The sequence below is a fragment of the Schistocerca americana genome, chromosome 5 (genome assembly GCF_021461395.2).
Source record: "Schistocerca americana isolate TAMUIC-IGC-003095 chromosome 5, iqSchAmer2.1, whole genome shotgun sequence".
Lineage (NCBI taxonomy): Eukaryota > Metazoa > Arthropoda > Insecta > Orthoptera > Acrididae > Schistocerca > Schistocerca americana.
This window is the reverse complement of record NC_060123.1, coordinates 416,000,264-416,017,611: the sequence shown is the minus strand read 5'-3', so window position 1 is coordinate 416,017,611 and position 17,348 is coordinate 416,000,264. Positions and strand designations below refer to the sequence as shown.

General features: G+C 39.3%; 1 protein-coding gene across 1 annotated transcript in view; it reads right to left on the bottom strand.

Annotated features, from left to right (window-relative positions):
* The window catches only part of LOC124615990 (lysosomal acid glucosylceramidase-like), a 182,763-nt gene that overhangs the window by 10,403 nt on the left and 155,012 nt on the right, over nucleotides 1–17,348 (bottom strand). Inside the window, exon 10 of the mRNA XM_047144199.1 lies at nucleotides 8,016–8,296. Coding sequence (XP_047000155.1) covers nucleotides 8,016–8,296 — 281 coding nt within the window. The remainder of the gene's footprint in view (nucleotides 1–8,015; nucleotides 8,297–17,348) is intronic.

The window sequence follows — 17,348 nt, the reverse complement described above, 5'->3', positions numbered from 1 at the left end:
GCATGGAAGAGGACACCCTGAAATTATTAGAATCCTACTTAAGCAACAGAGTACAATTGGTTAGTGTAAATGGGCAGCTGTCAAACCTACAAACAATAAAAAGAGGTGTGCCACAGGGCTCCATACTTGGGCCCTTCCTGTTTGTAGTGTATGTTAATGATATGTTACCCTGTAAAACAATCCTCTATGTGGACTGTACGAGAAATCTGTACGAGGAAAAAAAAAAAATAATATTTGAAAAATCGTTTCATTGGTTTAGTGCTAACTCCCTATTCATAAATGAAACAAAAACTGAGGAAATATTCTTTAATTTGAAGGTATCAAACAAAGAAAATAAGTCCGTTAAACTTTTAGGAATGATGATTGACCAGAAACATATCACATAGTCTGTTCTAAACTTGCACGCGCTATATTCCTACTTTATAAGCTTAGGAGTAGTGTCAGCCAATACTTGCTGCTGCATTCATATTTTGGTTATATACACCTCCATCTTTCATATGGTATTCTGCTCTGGGGAAATTCTCCAAATTCAATATCAATTTTCAGATGGCAAAAAAAAGCTCTTCGATGTATAGTGGGTTTATCTCCTAGGGGTACATGCAGGGAACATTTCAAAAAACTTAATATCATGACAGTTCCTTGTTTGTACATCTGTTATTGCTTATTACACGTAAAAGAAAACATAGCTCAATATCCCCTTAGGTCATCTGTCCACACCCACAATACAAGACGAAACCACACAATTGATCTGCCATACTCTAGACTGTCCAAGACACATAATAGTTATAAATATGTAGGCCTTGAACTGTTTAATATGCTCCCTAAAATTGTACAAACAGTATCTAAAAGTAAATTTAAGACAACATTGGGTCAGTGGCTCAAAGGTAAAGCATTTTACTCAGTTGATGAATATAAAGATTGTAATGTGTCAGATTTGCTGTTTTAACATAGGGAAAGGTACCTCTGCCTGTAGTAGGAACTAAACTTGGAAAAACAATATCTAACATATAGGCATAATAGACCTATTTCGAGTGCTCTATATTTGTATCAGTAGCTTAGGATAATGACATAGTATTATCAACATGTATATGATAATGACATAGTGTCATCAACATGAATACTCCTCGCTTAATATAAATCTGTATAATGTTTTCTTTTTTATTGTAAAATAAACAATATATAAAATTCCAAATGTGTGCTATTGTACTACACTAACATTCATATGATTTATATATACATTGTTATGAGAATATAACCATCTTTATACTGTAATTGAACTTATTGACGAAGCCCATTGTATTAGAAAATACTGAACGGCTAATAAAGATTCTTATTCTTATTCTTAAGAGGAAATATTAATTCAAAATCACTTTCTTAAGGGTTCAGGCACTGCAGCATTGAATAGTACTTGATGGAAAACATTTATCTTAGACACTCTTTTATACAATAGCTTGATCATTTACCATCAAAAAAGTTTCTTACTTAACCAGGTTCTTGAAACGATAAGAGCAAATACGACCATTTGCTCCATTGAGTGGTCTTCTCTACACAATTTTTATGATAAAACTCCTAGTCTTGCATGTTATGGAAATATGAAGTACAATTTAAGTTACACATTTCACTTTGCACATGGCTTAATGCATCCCAGTGAGTGGCAATGAATATTCCAAACGTCAGCACCAGGAAAGATGTGTGCACAACAACAGTGTAAAAAGTGGAAGTCCAGGAAGATAATTAATTTTAGGATAAAGAATAATAGTGCTTTTGAGTATATAATTTACCTAATTTGTGATTGTTTCATGGAGTAATTGTAACCATCAAATCAATATCAGGAATTTTTTTTAAAGCAAGGTGAGTTCAGTTACATTACATACATCCTTGGTCATGTTTTTCAGAAGTCAAGATATTTAAGTTCACTGAACCAGTTTCACATGAGGAAAGCGAAAACATAAACCTTCCCATGTGAACTCTGACTTCTCTTTTTTTATGATGGTCATTCCTTTCTATGTCGTCGGCTGATACTCGTATCCGAGTTTTCATTTCTCTCCTGAGATTTCCTTTGTCACGATTCAGGCGTGGAAGTGTCGTTGATGGCTTAGCAATCCAATCCTAGCGTGGAACAGTCGGCCACAGACATTACAGCTGATGGAAGGTGGAGGACGTGGCTGAGCCTGGAGGAGTTTACGTCTCTGGCGTTTGTCATTCTCCATTCTTCGACGTTCCAGCTCAAAGTTTTGAAGAGCATTTGAGGTAACTGAGCGCCAGCGACTTCGGTCTTCTGCTATTGTGGACCAGTTACTCGGATCGATGTTCAAGTTTTTCAGATTTTTCTTGTACTGATCCTTATAACGTTTGAGAGGGGCACCTCGTGGCCTTTTACCTGTGCTCACTTCGCTGTACAGCATTTGGCGTGGAAGTCTGTCATTTTTCATCAGCTGGACATGTCCGACCCATCTGAGTTGATGCCCAATGATAAGAGCTTCCATGCTATGCATTTTTGCTTTCTCTAGAACAGCCGTGTTGGATATGAAGTCATCCCATTTCAGGTTCATGATATATCTTAGCTTCTGTTGGTTGAAGCGTTCTAGTTTCTTCAGATCGCAGCGATATAACGTCCAGGTTTCGCAACCATATAGCAGGGTGGAAATGACTACAGCTTTGTACACCATCAGTTTGGTGTACAGTGTTAGGTCTTTATTCAGGAAGACACGCTTTGTAAGACGACCAAATGCTACATGTGCAGCATGTACTCTATTCTCCACATCTTTTCCAGATGAGCAGTTGGATGACAGTATGCTTCCCAGGTAGAGGAAATGGTCCACTTGTTCCAGGAGTGTATCATAGATGGATATGCTGAAGTCAGGAACGGAGGAGCCAGGAGTTGGCTGCGCCATCACCTTTGTCTTTGAAATATTGATGGAGAGACCAAATCGTTCGTACGCCCTGCTGAAGGAATCAACTGACAGCTGCAACTCTGCAGGTGAATGAGCTGGAGAGGCATTGTCATCAGCATACTGCAGCTCTGTCACACGAGTGGTACTGGTGAACCTTTTTGAATGGAGTCTGGACTGGTTGAATAATCCTCCATCAAACCTGTACTTTAGTTCTATTCCTGCATTGTTTACGGTTGTCTCGTAAAGCATAGCTGCCAGATACAATGCAAATAATGTAGGTGCAAGAACGCATCCTTGTTTAAGCCCACTTGTTATTGGGAATTCACCAGTCATTTCATTCTGGCAGAGGACCTGTCCAGTCATATCAACGTGGAGAGCTTCAATCAGGTCAACAAAATGTTCAGGGCAGCCGAAGCGTTTTAAGACCATCCACATGGCTTCTCTGGGAACTGTATCAAAGGCCTTTTCTAGATCGTAGAAAACAAGTAGTAAAGGCTTTTGCTGTTCTCTGCACTTCTCCTGTAGTTGTCGTGTACAGAAGATCATGTCAATTGTCCCTCTTGAAGGTCGAAACCCGTATTGAGACTCAGGTAGTATAGTCTCTGAAAGTGTCTGGAGGCGATTTAAAAGGATTCTTGCAAAAATTTTTCCAGTGACAGAGAGTAGAGATATTCCCCGGTAGTTACCACAGACGCTTCTGTCGCCCTTTTTGAAGATGGTGACAATTGTGGAGTTCTTCAAGTCAGCTGGTACCTTGCGGGTTTCCCACATTAATATAATAAGTGAGAAGAGTCTAGTTTTTAGAGGCAAGCCGCCACCCTCAATAAGCTCCATCGGGATGCTGTCAGGTCCAGGAGCCTTCCCAGGTTTCACACTCTTGAATGCCTTGCAAAATTCTTGAAAAGTTGGAGGATCAGCCAGCCAGGGTTTTGGAGGGTGCTGTGGGACATTTTTGAGAAAATCTCCAGCGGCAGTAGAAGGGCTGTTTAACAGTGAGCTGAAGTGCTCTTTCCAACGTTTTAAGATGTTTTGACTTTCAGTAAGAATGGTGGAGTTGTCAGCAGCTTTCAGTGCTCCTGATGAGGAGCGGATAGGTCCATACAGCTCTTTAATACCAGCGTAAAAGCCACGCAGGTTCCTTGCATCAGAAAGATTTTGGAGTTCTGTGGCTTTCTGTTGCCACCATTTGTTCTTGATTACTCGTATTTCACTTTGACATTTCTGCTTGAGTTTTTGAAAGTGTGCTTTCTTTTCTGCACAGGATGGATCTTGAGCAAGGGATAGGTAAGCATCCCGCTTTGCATTGATGATGGCTTGGATTTCTCCGTGGTTGTCATCAAACCAGTCACTTCTTTTCCGTGCACTACAACCAACAACATTCTCAGCAGTTTCTTTGATGATGTTCTTTAATGTGGTCCATTCTTGTTCGACGTCATCTGTGGTTGCTGGAGCTCTGTTAAGTTGTTCGGACAGTATGTCTTGGAAGTGTGAGCGAACATTTTTGTTGTTCAGGTTGCTTATGTTGAATTTTCTGCGTGGTGGGTGTCGCGTAATAACGTAGTCTATAAGATGCCAATGTTTGGAGCGTGGGTGCATCCATGTGGTCTTATAGCGGTTACGCAAACGGAATTGGGTATTGGAGATGAAAAGCTCGTGCTCAGCACATAGACCAAGAAGTAGCAACCCATTTGCATTGCAGTTTCCCACCCCTTGTTTACCCATGACATCTCTCCAAAAACGGTTGTCCCTTCCCACTCTGGCATTGAAATCACCAAGTAAAATTAATTTATCTTGAATGGGTATTTTAGAGAGAGTACTGTTCAGTTGGTGGTAGAACTGATTCTTTGTGTCTTCATCACTGTCTAAAGTAGGAGCATATGCAGAGACGAAGGTGATGAATCTGTCTGAACCAATGGGTACTCTAAGAGTCATCAGTCTTTCATTAATTGAGACAGGTGTAAGTCGAAGATCTTTCACTATTTTCGTTTTTACAGCAAATCCTGCACCATGGATGCGTGGTTCTCCTGCATCCTTTCCCTTCCAGAAGATGGTGTACCCTGAACGTACCTCACTAATGTGTCCCTCACCTGAGAGTCTTGTCTCACTCAAGGCAGCTATGTCTATATCTAGACGGGCTAGTTCTTGGGTGATAAGAGCGGTTCTTCTCTCTGGTCTGTAATTGTTCACGTCCAGGAGGGTCCTGACATTCCATGTCCCTATTGTCATAATCATTTCATTCTTCTTTTGTTTACGTCCGCAGTATAAGGAGTGACCTACTGGGTGCGGATTCCCAGCCCGGTTCAAGTGTGACTTCCGATGTTTAGCCCACATTTTCTACGGCCTTCCCCATTCAGGGTGGGCAGCGGTCATCCTAAATAGGCCTGCCCAGTCGGAGATGCAGGACCGGATTCCCAAGTAGTCACACGGGTTCTCAGGAAGGCGACCATCACACACCTGCCGCCAGTGTGCAGGTCCAGACTAGTAGCTTCCAGCCTCACTCGGAGCCTGCTACCATCGTCCTTATCCCATCGCCATTGGTCTTTAGAGAAAATGACAGGAGAAATTGCCTTTCTATGTAGGTGGATATCAAAACAATATTTTTACATTTGGGGAAGAAAGTTGGAGATTGAAAATTCATCAAAACATCTACCCACAAATTGACACCCCATTTTTCATATCATATCAGTGATATTGTCTCCCTTATTTTATGATAATACAAAAGAAGCTGCCCTTCTTTGAATTTTTTCATTGTCCTTTGTCCATCCTATCCGGTAAGAACCCCACATTGCACAGAAATGCTCTAGCAAAGGATGGACAAGCTTAGTACAGGCAGACTCTTCAGTGGACTTGTTGCATCTTCTTAGTGTTCTATCAGTAAAATGCAGTCTTTGGTTTGCTTTCTATACAACATTATCTACGTGATTGTTTCGGTTTCAGTTGTTCATAGCTGTTATTCATAGGTATTTACTTGAATTAGTGGCATTTACATTTGTGTGATTTATTGCGTAATCAAAATTTAATGGATTCCTTTTAGGATTCATCTGGATGACCTCACATTTTTCATTGTTTAGGGTCAATTACCACTTTTTGCGCTATACAGGCATTTTGTTTAAAACCTGTTGCAATTTATTTTGATCTTCTGATGATTTATGGGAATGTGACCCTGCGAGGTAACATCGCTGGTGGTAGACTCAGCTCTGGCACAATAGACTCTATGAACAGGAATGCTTAGGAATGTATCCTCTTATCAGTAATAAATGTTGTTCTACAGCGCGTTATAACCATATGGTTATTCATTGTAATCATCTCCTACAACCTGTGGATCCACATTAGTGACTCCTGTCAATTGTGATCATGTAAAAATTTATCATTTCTGACATGTACACATCGATGATGCCACTGACATGCTCAAATTTTGCAGTACAGTTTTCACTGACAGACAACATCTCTTCTTTCATGGATGGCACCTGTAACTATGGATAACACCATGAATGTAACCAGAGTGATAAGAAGTCATAGTGACACCCTGTTGGACAGAGCTATAGCAGTGTGCAGTTTGTGTTGTGTGTACTTTGTGATTTCTCTCAGAACTTCCCTTGGCAACTAGGCCACACCTGAACCTAGGCAACCCAATCTATTGGACACATGCTTAATTGTGTTTGATCAGTAAACCTCACCATGGTAAAATACAGTTGTAGCGCAGCTCATGCAGCCGGCTGTGTTACCTACTGTGCCATCTACCACCGTATCATGTTATAATGTTGTTCCCAAATAATAGGTGCTCATCATGGGAATCCATCAACTACAGGACACATCTCCCATTTCTGTCATAGCGGTTGGATTGGCCTGTGTTGTGGTTCATCATTGTGGACAATAGCTTTGCTTTGAGCAACCCCACAATCATTCATGCAACCATATTCATCACACTTCTAAACCACAATACTGTAACAATAAGTGATACCATACATGTGCCCGCAACAGACAATAAATATGGAACTGTGAAATATGCTCTAATTTGCCATATCAACCATTCCCCAGAGGAACAAATTCATCACATCATTAAAAATGAAGTGTTCAGTGATAAACCACTATCACAATTATTATGCTGTCTGCATATGCAGATCAACATTTATCACATCCTGACCACGTGGTATAGACTGCAGATTGTGAAATGTCCTCTGCAAGTCCATGAGCAAGAATCTCTAGATGCTCGTCATAGTTTACTGAATTGAATACATTTGATCAAGAAACACAGTGTATCAAAAATGTGGACAACAATGATGGTGGGCATGATGTGCAGTTTCCATGATGGCACACACAACAGCATGCCAACCTCAAGCTAAACCGACCCTGCCTGAATATCACTGACTCTGACATCACTGCTCATGGATGGAGTGATGACATTTGCACAACATCAACAAACCCCCACTTGTCCACCATCCATGCTGAGCTGACACATAATGCCAATAACCACACCGCACCAGTACAGAACACTGCCAGCCATGTCATGCCCTCACTGTTGCGAGTTATCTCCCCCATGCAGAACATTGCCAAATGCATCATGCCCACATAGCCACATCATGTAGTGGAATAATTATCTCTGCTAGAAACCTACGAAATATTATAGGTGGAAAAAAGCAACCAATCACAAATTTTGACTAAATTATTTATTTCAACATAATTAGTTTATGGCCTAGGCTCATTGTCCAATGACATAAATAAACATGTGCCTACCAGCTTTCTCTTCAGCATGACATGCATCAGTGAAGCAGACTTCTGTTTTTTAATACATAAAGTAAATTTTTTCTCAAGTATCAGGAAATAAAATGTTAAAGTTGCTATAAAACACACAGTCATTAATATTGTGTTGTATTATGGGACAAAAGTGTGAAATTTGTTGAAGAAATAATTACTGCTAATGTGAATATGAGCCAAGGTGTGAAACTAGGTAAGGTGAAATAAATCATACATACAAAAAATGTTCTGGTTGCAGTTTTTCTTCAGTATACTTCAGAAAACATCTGCAGCAAACCTTCATTCATGAAATCATGAAAAAACTATTTATATTATTGTGAATTTTTGCTCTATTGTAAATAGAAAACAATGAAAAAAGGAACTTACTTATTGAACAAAATGATAGCTGTTGCATTATATGGAGTTGTGAATGCCACAGTTTCAATTCCATTTTCATTGTTTGGAACAATATTAATCCTCACTGAATCTTCAGGAATAAACTTGGAAAAGTGGCCAATAGCATAAAATAATGGCTGCTTATAAAATTCATCATTTTTTGCATTCACAATAACTGAAGCATCAACATAGTTATCTACCCAGTTAGGGCCACCTTCCTGGTTTAATGCCAGATTCCAGTCATACCATCCAGTAACCCAGTGTGTGAAATCCTGGAAAGACGATTTAAGTGAATACACTGGAAGTATATGGTAGATAGTGCAGTGATTATCATTTTATTGTTGGCTGAGTGGTACATACTGGCACAGGATATGTCGTTGTATTTAGTTGCAACACACGCCATACAGAAAACATTAACGGAATAATTGTTACAATAGGTTATTACACATGTAGACAAAATTTTTAGTGTGTTTATTTTAATTATAATATCTACTAAGTATCAAAAATGTTCTAGTAACGAAGAGGTTTTCATATTGTACCTTGAATAACAGTCAACAATATCTAATCTTAAATGCAAATTATGTCTTCTTAGCTTACCATCAGCAGGTGCAGACATAAATAAATTCTCAAAAGCTGATGAAATTCAAGGCTCTTGAAACAAAAGATTCCTCACCTAGTAAAACAAAAGAAATGGAGAAGAAAATGGGTTTATTTCAGGGCAAAGCAGGAAAACCGATCAAACACTAAGGTCAAGCAGGAATGTACACTATGTGATCAAAAGTATCCGGACACCTGGCTGAAAATGACTCACAAGTTTGTGGTGCCCTCTGCCAGAAATGCTGGAATTCAGTATGGTGTTGGCCCACCCATAGCCTTGAGGACAGCTTCCACTCTTGCAGGCATATGTTCAATCAGGTGCTGGAAGGTTTCTTGGGGAGTGGCAACCCATTCCTCATGCAGTGCTGCACTGAGGAGAGGTATCAATGTCGGCATTCCAAAACATCCCAAAGGTGTTCTATAGGATTCAGGTCAAAACTCTGTGCAAGCTAGTCCATTACAAGGATGTTATTGTCGTGTAACCACTCCGCCACAGGCCGTGCATTATGAAAGGTGCTCAATTATGTTGAAAGATGAATCACCATCACCGAATTGCTCTTCAACAGTGGGGAGCAAGAAGGTGCTTAAAACATCAATGTAGGCCTGTGCTGTGATAGTGCCATACAAAACAACAAGGAGTGCAAGCCCCCTCCATGAAAAACACAACCACATCATAACACCACTGCCTCCAAATTTTACTGTTGGTACTACACATGCTGGAAGATGACGTTCACCAAGCATTCGCCATACTCACACCCTGCCATCGGATCACCACATTGTGTACTGTGATTCGTCACTCAGTACAACGTTTTTCCAAGGTTCAATCGTCTAATGTTTATGCTCCTTGCATGAAGTGAGGCATCATTTGGCATTTACCGGCATCATGTGTAGCTTATGAGCAGCTGCTCGACCATGAAATCCAAGTTTTCTCACCTCTCGTATAACTGTCATAGTACTTGCAGTGGATCCTGATGCAGTTTGGAATTCCTGTGTGATGGTCTGGATAGATGTCTGCCTATTACATGTTATGACCCTCTTCAACTGTCAGCAGTCTCGGTCAGTCAGCAGAAGAGGTCGGCCTGTATGCTTTTGTGCTGTACGTGTCCCTTCACATTTCCACTTCACTGTCACATTGGAAACAGTGGAACTAGGGATGTTTAGGAGCTTGGAAATCTTGTGTATAGACATATGACACAAGTGACACCCAATTACCTGACCACGTTTGAAGTCTTTGAGTTCCATGCATGCAGCACCCCATTCTGTTCTCTCGTGATGTCTAATGACTACTGAGGCCGCTGATATGGAGTACCTGGCAGTAGGTGGCAACACAATGCACCTAATATGAAAAGCATATGTTTTTGGGGTGTCTGGATACTTTTGATCACGTAGTGTATGAGGGATAAAATGCAAAATGAAATGACAGTGAGAGATAAGTTTGAAAACTTGAGAAGTCAGAAACAGCTAGGGATGCAAGACACAAGTCAGAGCAAGGAAAAGACAGATTTAAACTAGGAGCACAGATGAGAAATATTTGACAGCAATAAATAAAAGTAATGTGATGCAAATAGTGAAAAAGAAGTAAAAAGAAAGAAATGTCTAACTGAATAATGTTAAATAGGAATAAAAGGGAAAAATCAATAATCAAATCGGCAGCATTGGGAAAAGGTAAGGTGAAAGTTGAAAGAGAAAACATCACAATAACATAAAATATAATGCTCTCAATTACTGAGAACACCTTTAATGCAAAACAATGGATGGGTTGACAAGTCTCATGGAAACATACTGAGTAATATTATTTTTGGTTAAATAAAAATTTAATTACCATCAGAAACTTAATTAAGCTTCAGGTATTTAGACTAAGCATATCCTATTTATATAGTAAGGAAAATTCTGGCAGAATGTGAACACTTTATGAGTAAAGGAGGCCATTCACCAAACAGAAAAAAATGTTGAGTCTTAAACAACCACACACAAAGAAGAAAGAAAACTGGCTAGTTTTCAAAATAAATCTTTTGTCAGGCTACGATATCAATATAAATGCACACATCCATGCACACATACAAATGCGTGCGCGCGCGCACGCACACACACACACACACACACACACACACACACACACACACACACACACACACACACAATTGGTTTTGGGTGGATGGCGAGAAAGAAGCATGAAGTAGGAACATGGGTGGCATGGGTAGCTAGTGGTTGGAGGGAGGCAGCAGAGTTGCTGGCTCAGAATGCGGGAGGGAGGAGTGGCAGGTACATGGACTGGGCATGTGATACACAGTATTGGAGCTGGTGGAGTGTGGCACATGACAAAGGTGATGTGTGTTGGAAGTGGGTTACAGGACAGAAGACGGGGAAACCAGCAAACTGAAGCAAAGGCAGCATAAATGGGACACAAGACTTCATCATAGTTTTTGTCTGATCAGTCATTTCACACTTTAATGCAGTGTAGATGAAAACTGCACCTGGATGAAAGCTATAATGTACTCTTGCATTACATCCTGCAGTGATGCAATGATCATTTTCTAACAAAGGCTCACATATCGTAATCTTATAATGTGCAGCAAGTACAAAAGTAGAACACAGCACACAATCGTACTGTGCTAATGAAATCTTACAAAGATTTCATTACCAGAACACAGTATGACTGCATGCAGTGTTCTAGTTTCGGGCTTGCTGCACGTTATCAGAGTACGATGTATGAGCCTTTGTTTGCAAAATGATCATTGTGTCACTGCGGGATGTAATGCAGCAAGATTCTTCATCCTGATGCAGTATTCATGTAGACTGCATTAAAGTGTGAAATGACTGATCAACTAAAACTTGTCATGATGTCTTGTGACCTGTTTCTGCTGCCCTTGCTTCTGTTTACTGATTTTAGCGTATTTTTTGTAAATTTCTGAAAGAAGTGTGATTGCGATTATTAATGCAGTTTTAAGGTTGTGATGACATTTGAAAATGAAGACTCAGTGCATCAAAACTAGTAATGTAACCTTTTCAAAAATTTCTTGCACATTGTACCTGCTGCACATTGTGCCACTGGGTGATCAACTTCATTCTTGGTTACAGTTTAGGAGTAGCCATTCATTCTGGTTGACAATTGGTTGGTTGTTATACTGGCATAAAAAGTTGTACAGTGTGATTGCAGCGGATTTGGTATGTGACATGGCTGCTTCCACAGGTGGCTCAACATCTGATGGATAAGCCTGTGCGAAGAATGGAGTAGGAGGTGCTGAGTGGGTGGATTGGTTACATTTTGCACCTGGTTCTTGCACCGGGATATGATGCCTATGTCATACATCATAAATGATTTCTTTTATTTCAAAGGAAATGCCTTTTGACTCAATATAATATTATTCACCAGTATGAATCATAATAATCAATACCCTTTTACATAAAATTCAACCATGGGAAAAATTACATGAAAAACATTTTATAATACAACTGAAATGATAGTTCTATAATTTTGGTGTGCCATACAGAATGAACAATTTTTGGTTACCTGTGTCTCTACCCAGCTTTTCCAGATTTATCATTTGGTTTGGGCAAATACACATATGAGATAAAATAAAACATTAAAAAATTGTTATTAACCCTCTGGCTGCTGCTGACAAGTTAATTCGTCATACTCCACCACTCCTGAGGAGCTATTGACAAGTTTAAGCCTGGCCTTTGGATTTTACTTCAGTGCTACTGAAGAACTAACATGGGCTTCCTTGCTGTCCCCTGAGCACTAATGGCAGGCATAGGTGAGCCAGCAGTCAGGTACCTAAGTGCTGTTGATGAGTTTAAGTTTACAGTGGTGTTTCCACCCTATATCTCAACAGCTTTAGGCAACTAGGTTGTGTTCAGACACTTTGTGATGACCTCTTTTGCTGCATTCAACCTCACTTTTCAGCAAAATTTGGATCCCAATGCTTTTTTCATCTATTCTACATAGAGCCAGATTGAGGATGAATAATTTTGTGTTGACATAGGTGACAACTCCTCCACAGACTTTGCAAGCAACAGTCCTAAGCCATTTACACCTGCAGGTGTAACATTACAGTTGTATCTTCCAACAAGAGTTCCTCCAAATCTCCTCTATCAATTTGGGACAACAATAAATCTACAGAGCAGCTCCGAAGTCAGAAACTAATTTATACACCTACAATAATGTTTGTCTCAGCAGTGCCAAATTTCAGAGCAGTAGAATGAGACATCACAGAAAGCACTCCACAGATATTCAACATGGCGTGAGGTAGGCTGATTAGGTACCCCAGCCCATGTAAAGGCCCAAACACAGGCTACTTAGTGTAGATGGATGCACCATCTGAGAGTGACACAGCACTCAGCTCGGTATGTAGCAAGCACATCTGCAGGAGCCAAATAGTCAATGAAAGATGATAATTTGAGTTGTCTCAACATTATCTTGCTTCTCAATACCAATAAAATGTGTTAACTATGGTATTTACAATACTGCTAAATTTCTCTTACCATACCCACATCACACAAGGTGCTTAATAACAAATTACACATTTTGTCGCTGTGTAGCAGATTAATCTGTGACTAATGCCCCTTCAGCCATTGTGAAATTTAAACAGTTAAGAATAAAAGGAACCTATCGGGTGCTCAACTAAATCCAGATTAAGTTTAAAAGACTGTTCAAAAACAAAAAACTGGAAAATAGAGATATTTCTAAGGCATTTATAAAAATAAATATCCATGACCAATGTAGATAAATTTTTTTTAAATTAAAAATTTGTAAAGCAAGTGCAGGCATTGTTCCCCTCTTCCTTCTTCTATAAAACCATTTGATATCCTATTATGATCCTTCTCACTGGAATCAGTTCACATATCATGTTCTGTAAATGATCATAAATGATCATGGTGAAGAGCATTTAGGAATACATTACAATTCAAGCTACACATTAACAAACAGAAGAGACACTGTAGGCTACTTGTATAAAGTATGCTAGTGATAAATTATCACTACTGTGCTAATCTACTCACACTGCTGATTATGGGAATCACTTCTAGGTTACCCTGCCCTCTGGCAGCTCCTACCAGATATCTTCAGTGGGTGAAAGATCTAAAGAAACTGTCACCAGGGAGACAGTTGAACACTGTCCATGTCATTTATGACCCATTAAAATAATATATCAGTCCTCTAGGGTCTTAGCCACATGGGGCTATTGGGATCCAGCAAAGAACTGACTATGGCCCTACTGCTACAAAAAGCATTATTGCAGAATCATAAATTGCTGCCTCAGTATATTACAGTGCTTCCATTGTCCAATTGTGAGATATACTGATAGATGCTTCCCCTGCCTACTTTGTTTGGTTACACTTGAAAGCTAATAATTTGCATATCCAAGAGTTTAGTACACTTCATCCTAATTTGATGTTGTGCAGAGTGTTGCAATTTCTAAGGTAAGAAGTATACATTTAGACCTTGTGGGCCCATTCTGCACCTCCAAGTGATTAATGGTGATAGATATACCCTTCAGGTTCCCCAATATCATCATTATATGTTCCACCACTTACCACACAATTATACATGTCCTAGCTTCAAGTCAATTTCAGGGAGTCTGCATCAGGAATGGCAATGAACACATAACGTTAACACCAGTTTATCTATATAAACCGAGGATTGAAAATTTATGACACAGACATTTAAGAACAAGAGGGCCAAAACTGTTCTGGTAGCTCATACACAGGCAGCAGTTAATGTGTTTCTCACATCCCACCACACAGTATCCGTCACCAGCAAAATCCTGGCACAAATATTGCATTGCAAATAGCCAAGAAACAATGCTAAAGCCTGTCAACTCACAAATTACATTATTCTAAGCCCTTCACATGCCTCAGTTCAACCTGATAATCTCTGGTGTGGGCATGTTCATTCAGAAGATCACTAGTTGAATTCCAGCTACTGTGGAAGCTATCCATAGCCAGACAATGTATGCAGTGACAGCAAAATCATTTGGTGTCGGTAATTCAATATTGGTATCTCTAATTCACAAACAACACTTTTACAGCTAATGACATTCTACATTTCAGTGCTGGTAAAGATCAACAAAATATTTTTAGATTACCGTTTCTTAGGAATCTTAGCAAAAAATGAAGTACTCATTTTCTTTTCTCAGCATTTTTCTGAATGGCTTCCACCTCCATTTCATTTACTCATATTTCTATTTTTGTGGTTTTTGCACCATCAAGCGTGTCCTGGACCAATTTTGCTGCCTTCAAATAATTTTTTTGAGTGTTTTCTTCACTTTAGCTCAAGCTTGAGAGAGATGTTCTTCTCATGCCTCCTTAGGGAACTTGTGTTCTTTTTTTTCTTTTCTTTCAGAGCAGCTATCTTATAGCCATCTGATTTTTCCACGTTATTAATCTTTGTAATCTTCTCAGCAAGACACCTTTGGTTTTGTTCCTCTTTTTGCTTTTCTTTTCTAATTCAAGTTTTCTTTTCCTTTCACATTCTTCCTTGTAAACAGTGTGATTATTTGTGCTTGCTGTCTCTACCTAATGAGCTATGAATCAATGGGCACAGAAGGAAAATGGGGATATTATCCCAAAGGATGTCTCACAGTCAAAACAGTGTTTAAAAGTCTTTTGGTCATCACTGCCTTGTCCTCTTTTAACATGTGCTTCAAAATGGAATATCTTCTTTCTATGTCTGCAGTTCCATGGCACACTGTAAGAGAAATCTTAACAAGTTTAGAGACATTTGCATACTTTAACTCTTTGGATAATGGCCCTCTTTTTGAGATGTGCTGCTGCAGTAGTTGTCAACAATTTTGTTACATATAACTGGGTCATCTTTTTCAAATTGTAGAACCTTCCTCTCATCTCATAAGTAATCTTGCCAAAAAAATTTGAAGTATGTTGCCTATTTCTGTATGCAAGTTTTGAATCAACTTTTGTGTGAACTTACTGAATGCTTCAGCAGATAAAATTATGAAATGAAGTTCTGCTTCCATTGATGGTTTTTTAAAGCATTCACAATGGCATTGTAGTTTTTGGACTGACGATAGTAGAATTCTTTTCGAAAGGTATATGCTTAAAAGAAGTAATATTGAATACCATCCTACCATTCCACAATTCTGTTGGCTGAAGGTCCTAAGGTAAGCCACCTTGTGGTTATATGCCTCAAAAACTTGTGATATGGAATATTAAACTTAGACTGAATTCCTTCAAAATCTTCCCAGCAAACAGGCCAGCCTTCCAAATAATGGTAAACACTGATCAGAACTTTGGATGCTTCTTCACCTAACACTCCAGAGCCTTTGTATAGGCATTATGCATCATGTGAATGTTGCAAGTTCTGATGTTTATTAAGTTGCCTGCCTCAGGTCTCCCAGATATCACTGTCTAAAAGCTTAAACACTTTTTTTTTATTGACTTTACATCCATCTGATCCCAGCATAAGGCATTTATTTAGGGACATGTTGGCTTCAGAAAGTGCTTCACATTATTTCTGAAGTAATGCTTCACCATCAGTTTTGCTGATAAAGTGAGCTCTTAGGTGATGCATTGTTACGGAACACTTACTCTCTGGCTAAAATGTAATAGTCATTTGTAAATACTTTTTATTGGTCTGAACAATAGCACAATTTTTTCTAGAGGTGTATGCTTAAAAAAGTAATATTGAATACCATCCCACCATTCCACAATTCTGTTGGCTGAAGGTCCTAAGGTAAGCCATAAGTGCTCTAAAGAATAATAAGGCAAGTGGAGAAGATGGTATAGCGCCTGAGATGATAAAGTGCAGAGGCAGCAAAGCAATAGACAACATGACCAATATAATCAAACAGATTTGGTGAACAAAGAAGTTGCCAGAAGGATGGAAGAATGAAACTGTAGTACCAATACATAAGAAGGGGGATAAGAGAGATGCAAACAACTACAGAGGAATATCGCTACTAGAGGTTGGATACAAGGTGCTGTCAAAACTCTTGCTCAAGAGAGTAGAAGAAGAGGTAGAAAATACAGCTGGTGACTACCAAGCAGGATTCAGGAAGAGAAGAGCATGTATAGAACAGATATTTATCCTGATGCAACTGATAGAACATAGGGCCTTAAAAACAAAAAGACAGTAATAACCTTTGTGGACTTCACAAAGGCATATGACTCCATTACAGACAGACTCTTGTTAGGATCCTGAAGAACAGAGGACTAGATGGAACTACACAAGAAGCCATAAAAGAAATTCTGACAGACACAAAAGCAAGGGTGAGATTCAGAGGAGCATTGTCAGAAGAATTTGAGATCAAGACTGGTGTTAAACAGGGAGATGGATTGTCACCATTGTTGTTCAATATAGCATTGGACGAAGTGATCAGGCTGTGGAGAGCAATAAACGAGGAAATGGGAATACTAAAGACCCATATGGGGGACAAAAAGGACAACAGGGGTCAAGTGGACTGCCTAGCCTTTGCAGACAACATAGCAATAGTAAGTGAAATGGCAAAGAGACAACTCAACAACTTAAGTAAGGTAGCCAGAAAGGCGGGACTGGAGATCGCCTATAACAAGACAAAGACGTTAAATACCACTGCAGACTGGGAAACACCAGGAGGCACTGTGCAAATGGTGGACAAATTTAAATACCTGGGAGAGTTTATAACAGGAAGAAACAGGAGCAAGGAGGGAATAACAAAGAGGATAAAGAAGATGAGGTTAGCCTTCTGTTTGATGAGAGAGATATACAATAAAAAGAACATATCCACAGAG